This window comes from Gastrolobium bilobum, unplaced genomic scaffold (genome assembly GCF_033153095.1).
Source record: "Gastrolobium bilobum isolate Gb01-03AN ecotype WA unplaced genomic scaffold, APGP_CSIRO_Gbil_v1 utg12541, whole genome shotgun sequence".
NCBI lineage: Eukaryota > Viridiplantae > Streptophyta > Magnoliopsida > Fabales > Fabaceae > Gastrolobium > Gastrolobium bilobum.
Genome location: NW_026895295.1, coordinates 1 through 17671, shown reverse-complemented (window position 1 = coordinate 17671; position 17671 = coordinate 1). Strand labels below are relative to the sequence as shown.

General features: G+C 37.2%; 2 protein-coding genes and 1 pseudogene across 2 annotated transcripts; 1 reads left to right on the top strand and 2 right to left on the bottom strand.

Annotated features, from left to right (window-relative positions):
• Positions 1-3926: 3926 nt before the first annotated feature.
• On the bottom strand, positions 3927-9000 carry LOC133304868 (sugar transporter ERD6-like 6). Its single transcript, XM_061504945.1, has 18 exons — positions 8635-9000; positions 8481-8543; positions 8317-8406; positions 8143-8202; positions 7968-8033; positions 7794-7859; positions 7613-7688; positions 6591-6655; positions 6043-6135; positions 5819-5899; positions 5561-5645; positions 5100-5146; positions 4950-5012; positions 4789-4848; positions 4641-4706; positions 4492-4551; positions 4150-4264; positions 3927-4039 (listed from the first exon to the last, which is right to left on the bottom strand). The coding sequence occupies exons 1-18, from the start codon at positions 8827-8829 to the stop codon at positions 3927-3929; spliced, it is 1464 nt and encodes a 487-aa protein (XP_061360929.1). The 5' UTR covers positions 8830-9000.
• Positions 9001-10742: 1742 nt separating this feature from the next.
• LOC133304866 (uncharacterized) lies at positions 10743-12981 on the top strand. Its single transcript, XM_061504933.1, has 3 exons — positions 10743-10794; positions 11613-12089; positions 12176-12981. The coding sequence occupies exons 1-3, from the start codon at positions 10743-10745 to the stop codon at positions 12979-12981; spliced, it is 1335 nt and encodes a 444-aa protein (XP_061360917.1).
• A 3417-nt stretch (positions 12982-16398) lies between these two features.
• LOC133304857 (maturase K-like) lies at positions 16399-17522 on the bottom strand (annotated as a pseudogene).
• Between the last annotated feature and the right edge of the window lie 149 nt (positions 17523-17671).

Here is a 17671-nt window from a genome sequence, read left to right as displayed (position 1 = left end):
CATTGACAATCATTATGGAATCCGGTGTCATCCCATTGTAGAAGATCCTGACTTTCTTTTCGTCTGGCAAATCATACAGGGGGCACTTTCTGATCAATTCTTCGAATCTGGTCCAAGCTGCACACAGAGTCTCTCCTGGCTGTTGAGTGAAGTTGGTAATTTCATTAACCAACTTGTTATTTTTCTCCATGGAAAAGTGTTCTGCAAAGAACTTGGCTGCCAGATCATCCCATGTTCTGATACTATTGGGAGCTTGTCGATCCAACCATCTAAGAGTTTTCCCTGTTATAGCAAAAGGGAATAACCTCAATCTAATGGCATCATCTGATACCCCATGGTGCTTGGTAGTGTCACAGATTCTTAGAAATTTGTCCATGAAGTCATGGGGGTCTTCATAATCTTCACCTCCAAATGGAGTTTTCTCCACCAATCCTATCAATGACGGATGAATATCATAAATGTTAGCATTGATTCATGGTCTGACGATGCTAGAAATTGGTCTTGTGAAAAGAAGAGCAAGGATTGACTCCATCAATTCATCCTCCGATGGTTGATTAGGATTTTCTATCTCGGGTTCTGCTTTTGACTCTGAATTCAAAAATTCCTCTTGCTTCCTTAGATTGGTTAGCTTCCGGTTCTTCGTTGCAGTCTTTTTGATTTCTGGATCAAACTGTAAAGGTTCGCTGTTAACTTTACCTCGCATAAAAGAGAGAAATCAATTAGTAACAAAATAAAAATAAAAATTCCAATATCAAAGATCGAAAGTTAAAACTAATATTGGCGTAATTAATCCCCGGCAATGGCGCCAAAAACTTGTTGCGAAATCGACAAGTATACTGTTTGTTTCAAGTAATAAAATGATATGTAATATATCGTCCCACGAGGATTAATGCACCAATGACTAATTTTAACTATTTCCTTTTTAATTGGAAAAGAAAATTGGTTTTATTGTGAAAGTGATTGGTTGTTGTAATTTAAAAACAGAATTTTAAAAACAATAATATTTAAAAGCATGCAAGAATTAATCAAGAATGTCAAAGAAAATATGAGTTATGAAAAATTGTAAAAGAACTGTAGTCATGATGCACTTCACCTCCGATCCTCCCTTATATTCCTAAATTATATTTTATAACTAACTAGTTTATTAGCTCAGACAATTCATTATTTCTCTATTAAATAGTTGAACCCTAATGTCTTAGTGATTTCAATCCTTTAACCCAATTAATTAGAATCCTAGTGTCCAAGTAATTCCTCTTGAATTTAGCATTAAGCAAATGAATTAAACAGTTTGCAATCTATGTAAGCCTATGTCTAGGTCATGCATAAATTGTTATTCTACCATTGTTCAGATTAAAACTCCAATATGTCTATTGTGAGCTCTAACCCTCAAAACCCTATAATAGAGCGATCAATTCTATCAAGGATATGGAAGAATTAACACAGGCAGAATAAAACTAACTAAACTAATTAAATTATAAAAACAATATACAAACTATAAATGATTAACATTGGGTCCATGATCCCAACTACAAAAAGAAACTAGCCAGACATATCTGGCTTAAACAAATTAAAATAATAAAAATTGTTCATAAAAGCAAAAGAAAAGAAGAAGAAGAAGATGAAGGATCAATGGTCTTCAGTCTTCAACTTTGTTGGAATCCCGATCTCAGTGTGAGTCTCCAAGAATTCTCTCAATTCTTTGTTCTCATAATTCTCTTCAGCCAAAGATGTCTCTGGGGTCTGAGTCTCTATTTATAGACTTCGTGCCCTTGTCTAGAAATCTTGATCAAATCTTCATCGTATATCTTGGTCCAATCTCCTTTGATACAGTCTGAGATAAGCATAAAAATTACCATGTGCCTCCCGCGCTACTAGCGCCAGGTTGGCGCTGATAGCGTGGAAGTGTTGTCTGAATACAGTATCTTCGCGCTACTAGTGTGAGTCCCGCGCTGATAGCGCGGTTGGCAAAAATGGCTGACGCTGACAGCGTCAGTGCCACGCTAGTAGCGTGGTGATTCTATGTTGGAAAGTTATGCTAGCGCTGATAGCGACAGCTCCGCGTCAGTAGCGCGGTGGCTTCAGACTTGTGCTTTCAATTGAGCTTCTTTCTTATCTGTTTTCCTACAAAAATATAAGAAATTCAGTGACAAGATATCTGATTAGGATTTATCAATTTAATAGCAATTATAGCCCTTTTATTCATGATTGGTCAAGATTTTTTCTCTTTTTGGCTTAAAATCATATCTATGCTGGAGGCATATCATATGTTATGTCTCATTCTTATAAAATGATCAAGATCATGCCACCTGGTTGAAATTAATTTAATGTGACAAGGTCATGTTGAAGAGGAAACTGAGAAGGACTGTCCTACCTAAAGCTTATTAAATGGCATATGATATTTGAGACGAAATATCAACTTAGGTTTTGAATTGAATGTTTGGGGGATCAAAACTAGTTCAAATCTGTCTTAAATGCTAATAATTAACATAGAAATAAATTAAAGTTAAGTTCAGTATACCTTTCCTTGGATCGATGCTTTTGTTTTATTCTTAGATTTTCTTGTTTTAGTTAATTAAATTTGTAATGCTTCTCATTTATAGTTCGACTAATTGTTCTTTTTTTCTTTTTCTTTTTCTTTTTCTTTTTCTTTTTTGAGGTGGAGAAATATAGTAAGATTACTTTAAAAGGAATGTTGACTTTTGGTGTACTTTTAGTCATTAGATAGTTATTCATTTCTGTACTTTTTTTTTTAAAAAGATACTAGCTCCGAACAAAAATGGTTCATTTGTAAATTAATTTCAAAACAAGAAGTATTCTTGTGAATTTCTTAGTCCCAATGTAAATAAATCAAAAGTTTTGTATTTATTTTTAAACATAAATTTTAATAAGAGGGTACTTTTGTCCTTTAGACTTGCTTTTTTGGGTTAAAACTCAAAAGTCGGATAGAAAGAAAAAATCAGAATAAATTGTGTCAAATTATTGTTGAATATGCTTAATTTGATATATGGTGAAAAGTGTCCCTAAAGTAATAAATCATAGAGGTATAGGAGCTGATTTTCGGTACATTTGGAGTAAATACTTCTTCGCTAAAAAGAGAAAAATATAAGATAAGGGTGAAAATAATTATAAAAATAAAAATAATATAAAAATATAATTTTTTGATATATTTAAAGGAAATACTAGTATTATGTTGTAGAAAACTAGTATCTCATATCATAAACACAAAATATGTAAGGTCTATTCTTTAAAAAAAATAAATGAGTGGGCAACATATATTGTGTCTATAATATGAAATACTAATTTCTTATAACATAAGATTAATATTTTCCTAGCCACTTGGAAGGTAGGTGGTGTCAAGACACCACCTAATTTTTTAAAATGGTATAAATTTTCTTTAAAAGTTATGATATATGCTTGGCATTTGTTGGAGAGAGAAAAGAGTTGGAGAAGAAAAAAAAAATAAAGCAACGACTGGAGTGGGAGAGTCAGAGTCGAAAAGAGGATTCCTCACTTCTTTCTCTCATTCAAAACCGTGCATGAGACTTTCATCTCGCACGGCTCCTAAGTTACAAAAGAAAGAAGAACTCATCTTCTTTCTTTTTTGATTACCTTCCTCGCGTATGTATAAGACCGAATCCATTCGATTTTGAATTTTCAAAAAGGATTACGAATCCTTAACTTTTCGAGGAATCCTTCATCAGTGGTTGTGAATGACCGATTTTTTTTTCAATCTTTATGATTTGCTCCTACGGAACCGAGGTCGAAAAGATTGAGAAATAGAACCATCTGATTTGATTCGTTCTCAATAGTCACGAGATGATCATCTTAGGGTGATCCTTTTGTCGACGGATGCTCCTATTATACTCGTAGTCTCTGAAGGATGAGAACCAACTATGTAGCATCTACATTGATAATTCAAGTATTGTCTACGTCATTAGTCCGGTCCTTTCTTCCAATGTTCTTCCCTTGGTCTCAGGGACCCATAATGCCGTAAAAACAACAGTAAAGGCAGCTACCACTGTGTAGATTGTGAATGTCCCTGTAGACAGCCAAAAGTCAGCATTATATTGACAAGCACACAAGACATACATGAATCATGAATATTCCAAACAGACATGAAGATGCAAACACGTATGCACACACACAGACCTCCACTGCTCCATGTTAAAAGCAAGTTTGCAGTCAATGTGATCACCCATGAAATCAGCCAATTTGCCATGGTGGCTATACTGCCAGCAAGGCCCTTTATATTCACTGGAAGTATCTGAAAACCATTATTAACAAGAGAGAAATTAGCTATGTATTCAATATATTCAATAAAAACACAATTAACTCAAGTTCTGCAACCATAATTCAATTCCAGAAGTGGCATGGTGCCTTCAGAACCAAGAATACATGAGGAAACCCGTAGGCACTGACTAAATAATGCAACGATTACTTGATCCTTTTTCAGAATATTTATTTTGAATACTGAAAAGTATTTCTGCATACCTCAGACATTATAAGCCAAGGGATTGGTCCAAGTCCTAGAGAGAATCCAATTACCATAACCTAGAAAGAAACCATTGATCAAACTAAGTACTAAAAATCTTAAATCGTACAATAAAAAGAAAAGGTCCAACCTAGCCCAAGTAACATACCACGATACCAACAACAGAGAGTATTCCCAAAATGCTGTATAGCTTAGAATCCTCTGATATGACTCCCTGGTATCAATGAAATAAACTAAATAAAAAAATAGCTAAGCTCCTGAAATTGAATCAAGCTATTAGCATTACCAGTACCAACCTCCAAATAGAATGCTATAGAAACAAGAAGAAGGCTAATTGTCATTACAGATGAGGATATCTGCAGAAGTGAGAATAGATTTTATAAAACTCCATATGCATCTTCTAGTATAATAGATATTAGAAAATGCTTATCAAGTAATGATTTTGCTTCATACTCACTATTAGAAGCAGCCTCCGGCCACTCTTGTCCACCAACCAAGTAGTGATTCCAGTCGCTACGACCTGGGAAAAAGCTGATTATAAGAACTAAATTCACCATCGCTATATTCACATGAAACTATATGTGTATTCCAGGTTTTATTACGCAACCTGAATAGCTCCAAGCCCAACTGTAGCAACACTGCTGGATGAAATTCCTGTTATATTACTTAAGTCAAATACCAAAACAAGTGCAATTTGAAATGTTGAGAGGTATTACAGCTGTCATCTAATACCTCAAATCAGTTTCTTTTACCAAATGCTGAAACCCAAACTAAAGAAAAATATACTTAAAACAGAACACAATTAGCCATTTTTACATTCCTTTTGGTCAAACACACCACTAGCATAAGAAAACAGCTATGAGTGTCATGGAAGCACAACAAATGAAGTGGAGATTAATGCCTCACAAAAGTGAAATTTCCAATGTATATCTACAATCTCAAAGCATGTTGAATTGTGTCAGACAGGTAAATTGAGAATTTCTAGGTTTTAAAGTCCCTTCACCCTATAGATTATTTAACAACAAATACAATGAATATTTAACTAAATCATTGACAGGTAGATCTTACCTGCATTTGAAAAGATGGTAGTTGAATAGAACAAAACTCCATTGATACCACTCAATTGCTGAAGTGCAAGTAATCCAATTCCTACCTGCAGGTGCTCAGTTAGCAAGAGTTCAGATGTTTGAATTTTCATATAAATAATAATAGGACAAGCTTGGGGAAAAAGCCGAACCCAACTAGTTTAGGATAAGTTGATGTTGACATTGAAGCTTGGGAAAAAAGGGTGTATAAAATCAGAACTAAAAAGGAATTATAGAATACCATTAAGGGGAACCAATATCTTTTCCTCTTGAGATCCGCAAATCGGATTGTAGCTCTTTTACCCGTTGATGCCACAGATCTCTAGAAAAAGCAAAGTGGTTAGCAGTGTATAGTTCTTAAATACATATCCTTAAACTATACTCTTAACTTCACCTTATGTATGCATACTATCATGCATGTGACTTGGTTGGCAAAATTTAGCCACACAACAATGAGACAAATACCTTTATTTCATGTACTTCAACAGATATATCTGTGTCAAATCCTCGTAACACTTGCAAAGAAGCCTCAAACTCATCTGTCATCCCCATTTTGGCCTATGCTTCCCCAATTCACCACCAGCCCAGGAAAAAAGAAAAAAAGAGAAGAAGATTAGCAAGAGTAGAATGTCTTAATGATGTATAATGTATTAGGAGTCTTTGCATTATTTTTAATCTATGGATTTGATGATAATTATGTTAGTTAGGATTTTGATATATTTCATTGTTTTTAAGGATTTTATCTTTAATAAATATATGATTTGAAGAAATTTATATTTGATTAGGATTTGTTTATATTGGATTAGAATTATGATTTATCTAGGATTTTTAATAACTTTGGATTATTAATACCCTTAGTTGCCTTATATTATTCATACTTATACATAATGGAATATTGATATTTCTTTCCCTCCGGAGAGCATTTGAAACCTAGTCAGAGGAGTACACTGCCTTAGAGAAAGATGAAAGGTACAAAAAATCAATCAGTACAATGCATAACATATGATCCATACCAACCATCTGGGAGATTCTGGTATGAAAAATAACCCAGGTATTAATACTGTACAAGGCAAAATTCCTGCAACAGAACAGAACATGTTTATTGTTATTATTTTGGTTGCATAAACTGAGTAATGTTATGCTCTACATATTAATGCCTTGAAAGATCGAACCAATATCTATCAAACATTCCATTGGTTTTTAAGAAAAACATGGTCTAATACACAAATTTTACCAAATCAAATTTACTCCACTCCCCCATGGTCAACACTGTTTTATAAATTTGGTTCCTCCCTGATACACACATACCCCAAATATGTTCCTTCTATTTACTGGGCGGATTGACCATCTTGTCCCTATTTTAATAAAAAAATTATCACTTTACCCTTTTGCTCAAACTATATACCAATTTGCCCCTCTTCTCGGACTATATATTAATATGTCCCTGTTTGACCAAAGTTTGACCCACACTTACTAGAGTAAATGACTTCCTAAGGACTAGGGTTATTTTAAACTTTGATCAAACAGGCACCGATTACTATATAGTTTAAGAAGAGGGGTAGATTGGTATATAGTCGGAGAAAATTGATAAAGTGGTAAATTGATTTTAAAAGAGGGTAAAATGGTCAATCAGCTATATTTCTGTCAAAAACTTCATGAAACATGTCCCGAACCAATAATCCGAAGCACTAACGCTGTTGGATAAAGGAACATGAATTGTTTTATTACAACTCTTAACATGCTCCTAAAGTATACAGCCCATAGGGCTTTAAGCATGAAAAATGCACAAGCTCGCACTACCTGCTGAAATTCAACTTTCAATTTAGAAACAAGGATCGAACTCCATACTACCTTGGTCATAAATACTCAAATACCATGTCATAAATCAACTATCCAAAAGTTTAAGTTGTTGAGTAAAGGAACATAAATTGTTTTATTATGGCTCTAAACAAAACTGATTTGTTACCTCAAGGTTATTAAGAGTTCCATTTGTCCATCAACAAAAACTGAACCAAGAAAATCATCAGGAATTTACCTAGAATTGCAAGCACTCTCCAGTTGACAAAAAGGCCCAACACATAAGCCAGCAATATTCCAATTGTAACAGAAAGCTGAGCCAGAATAATTACACGAATAACAAATAATAAATTTCAAATATAACCCAAAAAATTAAAAAAGACGAGACTCGGATTCAGAAGCAACAATAAGCTTTCAACCTGGTTCACTGATCCAAGGCCACCTCTCATATTTTGAGGTGCTATCTCAGCTATATAAACAGGCACCTAAACAGAAAAAAAAAAAAAAAAAAAACAGCAGCAAGCCCACTTTCACTCAGCAATCTTCCCAATATGCCCAACAAATAAAAGATTAAAAAATGCGATCAGATTTACCACATAAGAGATAATCCCAACGCCAAAACCTTCCAACAACCTCCCCATAAACAAAAACGAGGAGTCCTATAAAAGCAACAATACATCATATCAGGCAACAAACCTAGATCACATAAATAAAAGTAGCCATCGTATGAAAACCAAACCACACATGCTGCTTGCAAACAGTGCTTACTTTGGCGAAAGAAATGGCGAGCCACCCAATTATATTGGGAATTGCAGCAATCATCAATGACTGCAATATTCAAACATGCCAAAAAACCACCAATCATTCATTACATTCACAGTTATTCCTTTAACAGATTGAGTTCAGAATAAACAAACAAAAACACAATAGACAAAAAAATACCCCTTTGCGCCCAACGTATTCTGCTATCTGACCACTGGCTATAGCTCCAACCATCGCACCCACATTCGATAAAGATCCAAACAGAGAGAACTGCAACATCCCCAATATCAAGTCAGTACCTTTAAACCAGAAATAATAAACCCAAGAAACAAACATAGCAAAACCTCCGAAATCGAGAGCCCTAGATCGCTGATTATAGCATCTTGAGTCGGAGAAGAATACCCACACTGTGCAAAATTAAAAAAAATAAAAATAAAAAAATCAGTAAATTTTGTTTGTGATGATCGAAAATTGGAAACGAATTGAAGCGAAGCAGACCGTGAAACCGAATTGAATGGGGCCCAAGGCGGCGATGAGGACGCAGAAGAGAACGGAGACGGAGCCATCGCGCATGACCTGAGTGGTGGACCCCATCAAGCTGGATTGCCTCGAACCCATTTTGTACCAGCTCCCCGTGTGAAGGAACGGTTTCTGAAGGTCCCTTCCTTCCCCACTCTCTTCTCTGAAACTCATTGTGACACTCGAACGAGCTCGAAGCTATGGCAGAGAATTTCTAAGCTCTAGGTGTTTGTGAAAATGTCCCCCAGAGTTCCGAACAATGCTAATGCAGCAGTGATGAGCTGTGTCGACTGCGTCACTTATTATGAGGCTTTGTCTGTTTAGACAAAACAGAGAGAAAATTATTAAACGACGGTAGGGTTGTGTTTGCTCTTATCTTTGTTATGAATCTTATGATGTTGTGGCTGTGAAGTCATCCGTCCAACGTGTCTCAATGTCGTTTATTCGATTTTCGTGTGCGTTGTGAATTGCTGAGCATCAATAATTCACGGCTTTTATGCTTAATTTGGTAAGAAAACTAAAACCTCGTGCGGTGGAGACTGGTAGATGCAATGTGTTTTCACTTTTCCCTTAGAATATGTTTGTTGAATAAATATGACGTTCTGATGTGTTAAATCAAGCAGTAACACAATAAACGCTTTGAAGAAGTCAACAAATAATAAACGAGAAAAGACAGTAACACAAACTAAGTATGAAGAGTTCGGAATATTCAAAAAGAAAAAATAATTCTGATAACAACTCAAAATATTCTCATCATCTAATAAATATCTAATCATTCAACCTTAAGTTACCCATAATGTAAGTATCGTTGATTATAACAAATATTATTTTGGAAATAATGTAACATATGCCTTAATTAATAACAGTCAGTATTTTATATGGATAATCTTTGTCGCAAAGCTTCTTGCAAACGAGTAAAAATCGAATTTTCTTTTTATTTTCTCTTTTCTTTCATTATGAGCCTTCTTTATGTGAGAGTGTAACAGCATGAGCTACTAACCTCCGTGTCTGGTGGCAGCATCACTGTCTCTTTTTCTTTTTTCTTTTTTCTTTTTTTCCAATAAATTGAATTCGTTAGATCTTGAGTTTGTTTGTTCAGACACGCTTCTCTGAATGGCAGATCGTATATCTTTGTTATATCTTTCAAGGGATTTTGAAAGGGGAAAAAAAAATTAAAATAATGTATTTAAATTAAATAATTACGCATTTAATGTTGTTTCGTAAAAAATTATACATCTACTGCACAATGTGACGCCAGTTTTGGGCGTCACATGTGACGCCCCATTGGGGCGTCTTATCCATGGGAGAGACGCCCCAATGGGGCGTCACATGTGACGCCCAAAACTGGCGTCACATGTGTGCTCTATATATTTCCTCACCCACTCCATTCAATTCACACATCTTCTCTCACTCTTCATATTTCTCTTCTCCACCAACATTCCTTTATCTTTAATTTAGTATTTGAATTTTAGTTCTAATTCTATTTAAAAATGAGCTCAAATCCTGATTCTGTTCGTGTTGTGTTATATTACAATGGTAGGAAGGTAGAAGGTCGACGAGGTGTCATATTCGAAGGTGAAAAAAGGCCGACACGTATCCAACGCAACACAACCATTGGCAAACTGCATCAGAGAATTCGGCAGAAGTTAAGTCTTCAAGACAACCAATGTATCACTGAGATCACGACAAGGGTGTGGCAAGGTGATAAATACATTAGTTTGAAAATGCTTGACGATGAAGACTTGGAGATGACAATGGAAGAATTTTGCAACCAGTCAAGGACAAATTTTCTACAGTTGTATGTCGACATCGTCGCAACGGAGAATGCTCCCATACCGGTGAGGTTAGTTTATTTAAATTCTCTCCGTCTTCCAGCTTCTCCTGCTGCTCATGCATCTCCAGTTGGTAACTTTTCTGAGGGAGATGAAAATGATCCGACTTGGGAAATGCACGACGAAGATGACGATGAAAATATGGCAATGGAAGAACATCTTCTGGCGAAGGATGGTAGTGCTTCAGAAGGAGATGAATCTCGTGAGATGGGTGCGTCTGAAATCCCAATATTCCATCAACCAGTCGTCGCGCAAATGCCGCAGTTGAATGACGTTGCGTCTGCTCCGTTTGGTATTCCACAAGAAGGTAATTGTTCCCATTTGTATACTGCGTGAATAAATAACTGATTTAATATCTGAATTAGTAAGTTTGTATTCAAAAATTATAATCCGCAATTCCAGGTGACACAGATGTTATTCCTTTTTGGGAAGGAATTCCGCATTATTCTTACATTGATTGGAGTTATCAGAGCGAACAAGAATCATGTACTGATGGTTCGGTGTCTGGATCGGCTTCAATACAAGGTCCGTGGCAACTGGGTGACATGTTATTTGTCAATCAAGAATTTGCTACAAAAAAAGATGTCCAAATGGCACTTAAGCACAACCTTATTAGGGAGCATCAAGAAGCCATTGTAATTGAGAGCACGCCTGCAAAGTTGTCCATGAAATGTTGTGCGTACGATCAAGGTTGTCCGTGGCGCGTAAGGGCGATCAAACCGGTGTTTCGTGAAAATTGGAAAATAACGAGATGGGGTGGAAAACACGAATGTGTGAATGAGCACATTTCCCAGGGTCATAGACAGCTCGATGCGGACGTTATTGCAGATCTCGTGATAGGTACCTTTTTGTATTTTAGATGTGTGAATGAACAAGAATGTGTAATTAAATTCGTTCGATGTTATCGAGGCACTGATATCCTCTTAAATTCGTTCGATGTTATCGAACTATCTGTGTCAATCTCTTTGGTGCAAGAAAGGATAACTGCTAAATATGGCTTTCAAGTTTCCTACAGAAAGACGTGGTATGCGAAGCAGAAAGCGATGGCAATTCTGTACGGTGATTGGGAGGAATCGTATGCTTTTTTACCAAGGTGGTGCGAATACATGCTTCGCTTTTCTCCAGGTTCATTTTATCATATACAAACTAATGATCTTTATGCCGAGCAGAGCTTAGTTTCTGGAAAAAAGGTTTTTCATCGCATTTTTTGGACGTTTAGACAATGTTGTGAGGCGTTCAAATTTGCCAAACCCGTCATCCAAATTGATGGAACACATTTATATGGAAAGTACAAAGGGAAATTGTTGGTGGCCACAGCCCAAGATGGTAATAATGAATGTTTACCGATTGCATTTGCCATCGTAGAAGGCGAAACTTTGGAAGCATGGGATTATTTTCTCGTTAATATTCGTGCTCATGTGACTACGATGTCAAATATATGTTTGATATCTGATCGGCATCGAAGCATAATATCTGCTGTGGAAAATAACCCTACTTGGCAGCCGCCAAATGCGTATCACATATTCTGTATTCGTCATATTGCAAGCAACTTCAATCAAAAGTTTCGAAATGAAGGTTTGAAGCGGATGTTAAAGAATTTAGGTATACTCATTGACTGAATGCGTAATTATTTCTTTCCATTATGACTGTCAATTTATGTTTAATTCGTTCATGTCCAATTTGTGCAGGTTATACTCCAGCAATGGTTGATTTTGAAAGGAATCTTGCGAGTTTCCGTGAAAGTAGTCCTCAAATTGCTGAGTGGATTGATGCGATTCTTAAGGAAAAGTGGTCGCGTGCCTACGATATTGAAGGACGGAGGTACGGTCATATGACAACAAATTTGGCTGAATCTGTCAATAGGGTTTTGAAGGGGGCCAGAAATATGCCTATAACAGCATTGGTTAAGCATACATATAGCAGATTGGTTGCATATTTTGTTGAGAGAGGAACAAATGCTCTTGCACAACTTCAATCAGCTCATCGTCACTCCAAACATGTTGTTGAATTGGTCAAGAAGAACCAGGTAGATGCAACAGGCCACCACGTTCGTGCATACAATGTTGAACATACTGTATTCGAGGTTGACACAGGTTGGGAGCGTTCATATTCTGTCAACCTCCCACAGAGATACTGTCAGTGTGGAAAGTTTAAGGCCTTTAAGTATCCGTGTAGTCACGCCGTTGCTGCTGCGTTAAGTGTTAGGCAGAGTGCGTTCACTTACGTTGACGACGTCTTCTTGATAACTAACTTGGTCGAGGCTTATTCTTTTCCGTGGGAGCAAATCGGAAACGAGGAAGCAATACCTGAAATTAGTGGTGCAAAGATTATTCCTGATTCTACTATGTTGCGTGCAAAAGGTCGTCCAAAGTCAACTCGCATCCGCAACGAGATGGATGAAGTTGAGACAAGCCAGAGCCGTATCAGGTGTGGACTTTGCAAGGAACGCGACCATAATCGTCGGCGATGTCCAAGTCGTGGGAGAAATGACTAATTTGCATATTATGTAATTATTTTGCTGTTGGTTATGTTATTGCATGAATTGTAATGTCCGTTATGTTGGACTTTTTACTTTCCGTTTATGTATGTTTTTAATCTTGTATTATTAATTAGCTGTTGCTGTTAGTTACCGTAATATAAATGTGCAAAGAACGATAACCAAAACATAAATAATAACGCATAGTGAATAGTCCAAATAATATAATAATGTAGCGTCCACAAAATAACAACATGCTACACTCATATGACATATACAAAAGAACAAAATAATAACAATATGAAACAGTCCACAACATAGTGAATACTCAAAATGTCAATGAAACTAGGACCACGGTGGCCATGGCCTATGTCGTGCATCCCTTTCTGGCAGTATACGTCTGTCCCAGACGGGGTCACCCTGATGCTCCTGTGGAGGTGGAGTGTGGAAGTCATCCATCGCTGCACGGATGAAATCATCTGATGGTCCTGCACTGCTGCCCGGCACATCAAAAGGGGTGTGTCCCTGACTGTGAGAATTCGTGGCTAGAGTCTCCCCATTGTCATGGCTCTCTACAACAAGGCCTACAGAGCGATACAACTCCATCGTGTCCTCTGCAGACCAAAAGGGGTAATCGGCATCAAGTCCCTGTGAATAGGGCTGGAAATCAGGCTGTGAGGATGCCGGATCCGCTCCTGCCATAGCCATCGGACTAGCTTGGAAAACTGGCTCCTGCCCGCTCATGTAAGGGTGCTCAGACGCCGCCTGACTAGGACCTGCCGCATACTGCGATCCGTGATGATAAATCGGCTGTGACCCGTAAGTAGGACCAAATGCTGGAGGTCTAAACCATCCCTGAGTCTCGACCACTGGTCTAGGTGCCATAATCGGGACAGGCTCAGCAGCAACTCTCTCACGTCTACGTCCTAATCCGCGTCCCTCCCGTCTATTACGAGGAACATCCACGATCAACTGAGGATCAGGCTGATGCACCGGGGGGGGGGGGGTGCCTCAGGTCCAGGCTCATCAACTCGTGAACTCTCACGAAACATCCCAATAATCTGGCCTATCTCCTCGTGGATATACTGTAGTCCAAATCGAGGAAACTCCTCCGCCGTTGTTGCATGATAAAGCATTTCAAGACCGTCAATCTACATATTACGAAAAAATGTTAGAAATGTGAAACAAATGTAAAATAAGTACAAAACTCACCATGCGCCCTATCTTTGCTGCCCTCCGAGATATGTAGCGCTTTCCCCTCTCTCTGTACCACTCCATGTACGCATGATTAGGTGACATCAAACCATATAATGGAGGTGGCAGTACAATATGCTGAATCCTGGTATTTCATCGATCAATGTGAGCCCTGAGCTTACGTCTCCAGTTCTCTTCAACCTTCCCCCGTAGAGTATGATCATGTATTCCTCTCAATTTTCTAGATTTTTCCGGGATGGGTTGATTAAGACCGAACTGTCGCATGCACCTATCCGGTTGACATGCCTCAACTGTGTGGAAGTAGATAATAGGTGTGGGAGCAAGCCACATATACTGCTGCTCTGGAGTCACGTCAAACCACTCATATTTTATATATGGCTGCCACACCACCTACAAACAAAATGTGAAAAAATATATAGAGTTACAAAAAAAATAAACCCATAGACAAATAACAACATCGTAAGTATCTAACACCAAACCTCATCTCTACAGAGTGTGTCCAATGTTGCCCGATAATGGGTGACCTCATGAGGTTTAAACTTTTGTACAACATTAAACCTGTCAATCAGAAACATTATCAACCATACATAATCGTCCAAAGTCAAGAAGTATACAGTTAGTATATACATTATTAACTATACATTATCGAAATCAAATGAAGTAAATAAATCATACCGGCATCCATAATGTGTGCCCGGCTCTGGATGAGGAGGAAGGGGTAGAGCAATGGGTGGGAATCGTATCCATGCCCAAATTTGAAGGAGAATATGGCAACCACCCATGTCGCTTCGACGGGCATCTGTCACTTCGCACAAATTCCTGAACAAGTGTGTCAAAACTACAGATCCCCAACTGAACGACCAATGTCCTCAAATCCTCCACCTAGCAACGGGACAAGCCGGCAACCAAAATTGCTACCTCCAGACTTGTCCGCCAGCAACCAAGTCCCCAACATCCGGGCAATGTGGGCTTTTGTAAAGTAGATCTCGGCAGCATGATTCCCCTCATGATCAGTCCACCGGGTATAATGCCGATCCAAGAATGAGATGCGGAGGTCGCCGGAATGATGGAACTCACCGGCCTCTGAAACATGTCCAAAAACAGCAGCACTAGCCGCGTGCCAATCCTCAGAGGTCGATCCGATGACGACACTACCGCCGGTCGGCAAGCCCAAGATGTCTGCCACATCTTGTAAGGTGATCGTCATCTCACCTTGGGTCATGTGAAAGGTATGTGTCTCTGGTCTCCACCTCTCGACCAGAGCACTAATTAAAAATGTATCTATCTGTGATAAATTACGCAGTTATCACGTGTTAACGAATTTTATTAAATAATTACATAAATACAAAACGACATAAATAACATACATGGATATGTTGCATCCTGGCAACATGTATGAAACCCGCCTGTCTGAGGTACTCTTCCACAACCTGTGGAATAGCACCGGTAGGTGGGCCCCCTTGTGGCTTCCCACGCCTAGTCTTAATCTTTCTTACATGCTCAGTATTCCACACTCGCTGTGAAATATGACCTTTCTGCGTCCTCTGACGAAGGACCTCCCACCTGTAGGGTCCAGGTATGATCCACATGCTGGGATCGGTGGGCTCTACATCCGAATCAGATCCCGAAGAAGATGATGACTCAGCCATTATCCTCAACTAACTACAAAGTTATGCACTCCCGCATTAATAACATCATACATACGAAATTTACAAAGTCTCTAACACTATTTATAAATCACTAATTAATATGCTAAACCCTAATACATAATTAAAAATCGGTAATAATAATAACTACGTAATAATAATATTACTATATCATTACAACATTCATAGCATGACACAAAATTTCTAAGTGACTATCCTAATGTTCCAAGTCTCTAATATACAATCAATCCTAACATGTATTACTAACTAGCACTGTAATTTAAATGTATACATATGAGGTATTATGACCTTACCTACGTTGGCAGAGCTTCGCTACGAACCGCAGTTAGAGAGAGGTTGGAGAGAGGTTAGAGAGGTAAATGAGTAAGGAGTGAAAAAAGGAAAGTGGGGTATATATAGGTTGCACATGAGACGCCCTCTTTGGGCGTCACATGTGACGCCCTCTTTGGGCGTCACATGTGACGCCCAAAGAGGGCGTCTCATTGTGCAACAGATATGTAATTTTTAACAAAACAGCATTAAATACGTAATTATTTTAATTAATTACATTATTTTAATTTTTTTGCCTTTTAATGGGAACTATTGTATCAAGCTTTTTCATACCATTTTCAATTAGAAATGACCTTTGCAGCATTTGACTCCTTACTGCAGAAGGATTTAGTCGCACATTTGAAAAATAGCCCAAAAAATAAAATGAATGCTTGGATAATTGGTTTAATTGGTTTATATGGATCGTTTCCGGTTGATACCAAATATAAAAATGACATTGCCAGAAATGGATAAAATAGTATTTCCATTTTTTAATCAAAATAGGTGTATTCTTTGTAGCTAGAATGGATTTTCCTTGATATCTAACATAATGAATGAAAGGATCTTTGAAGAATGATAAGGTAGGCGAAAAATCCTTAGAAAATACTTCTACAAGATGTTCCATTTTTGCATAGAAATAGGTTCGCTCAAAAAGAACGCTAAAAGATTTTAATCGTAAATGAGATGATTTATTACGTAGAAAAAGGAAGATAGATTCGTATTCCCATACATAAAAATTATACAGAAACAATAAAAATCTTGGATTACTTTTTGAAAAAGTAAAAATCAATTTTTCTGGAGTAATAAGACTACTATTCCAATTACAATACTCATAAAGAAACAACCTTAATAAATGAAAGAAAGGGGTATCTTTCAACCAGTATCGAAGAGTTTGAACCAATATTTCCAGATGGATAGGATAGGGTATTCGTATATCTGACACATAGTTTAAATATGTAAATTTATCCTCGAAAAGGGGAAAAATTGAATGAATTGATCGCAAATTATTATACGATTTTACTATTTGTGTTTCCTATAAAAAAGAACTTAATTGTGGGGAAAATGAAATTTCCACAACGACGGTAAATCCCCCTGATATTACTCGAGAATCTAAATACTTGTTATACGCCAAAAATTTATTTTTGTTAAAATCATTAGCAGAAAGAATCAAAGGATTCTGTTGATACATTCGAGTAATTAAACGTTTTACAATTAGTAAACTAGATTTCTTGTCATAACCTTCATTTTTTAGGAAAATGGATCTATTTAAATCATGTCCGTAAGCGATTCCATAAATATACTCCCGAAAAATAAGTGGGTATAGGAAGTCCTGTTGACGTTCTCTCACCTCGCTTTTTTCCTTTTCATCTAATTTAGGATAACAAGCTAGTTCTAAATCCTTTATTTTTATTTATCTTTTTATCTCAGACCAATCGCTCTTTTGATTTTGGAAAAAAAAATCTTAACTTTATCAATATACTCTTTCTTCTACACATTTATCGCCACCCCATAACATA

What these genes read in the sequence shown, in the direction of transcription:
- LOC133304868 (XM_061504945.1), bottom strand. Translation starts at nt 8,829, where the DNA reads ATGAGTTTCAGAGAAGAGAGTGGGGAAGGAAGGGACCTTCAGAAACCG. An exon ending in CCATTCAATTCGGTTTCACG is followed by an intron (nt 8,544 to 8,634) that starts GTCTGCTTCGCT and finishes AATTTTGCACAG; the next exon opens with TGTGGGTATTCTTCTCCGAC. An exon ending in GATATTGGTTCCCCTTAATG is followed by an intron (nt 5,646 to 5,818) that starts GTATTCTATAAT and finishes GAGCACCTGCAG; the next exon opens with GTAGGAATTGGATTACTTGC.
- LOC133304866 (XM_061504933.1), top strand. Translation starts at nt 10,743, where the DNA reads ATGCCGCAGTTGAATGACGTTGCGTCTGCTCCGTTTGGTATTCCACAA. An exon ending in GTTTGGTATTCCACAAGAAG is followed by an intron (nt 10,795 to 11,612) that starts GTAATTGTTCCC and finishes GCTTTTCTCCAG; the next exon opens with GTTCATTTTATCATATACAA. An exon ending in GCGGATGTTAAAGAATTTAG is followed by an intron (nt 12,090 to 12,175) that starts GTATACTCATTG and finishes CAATTTGTGCAG; the next exon opens with GTTATACTCCAGCAATGGTT.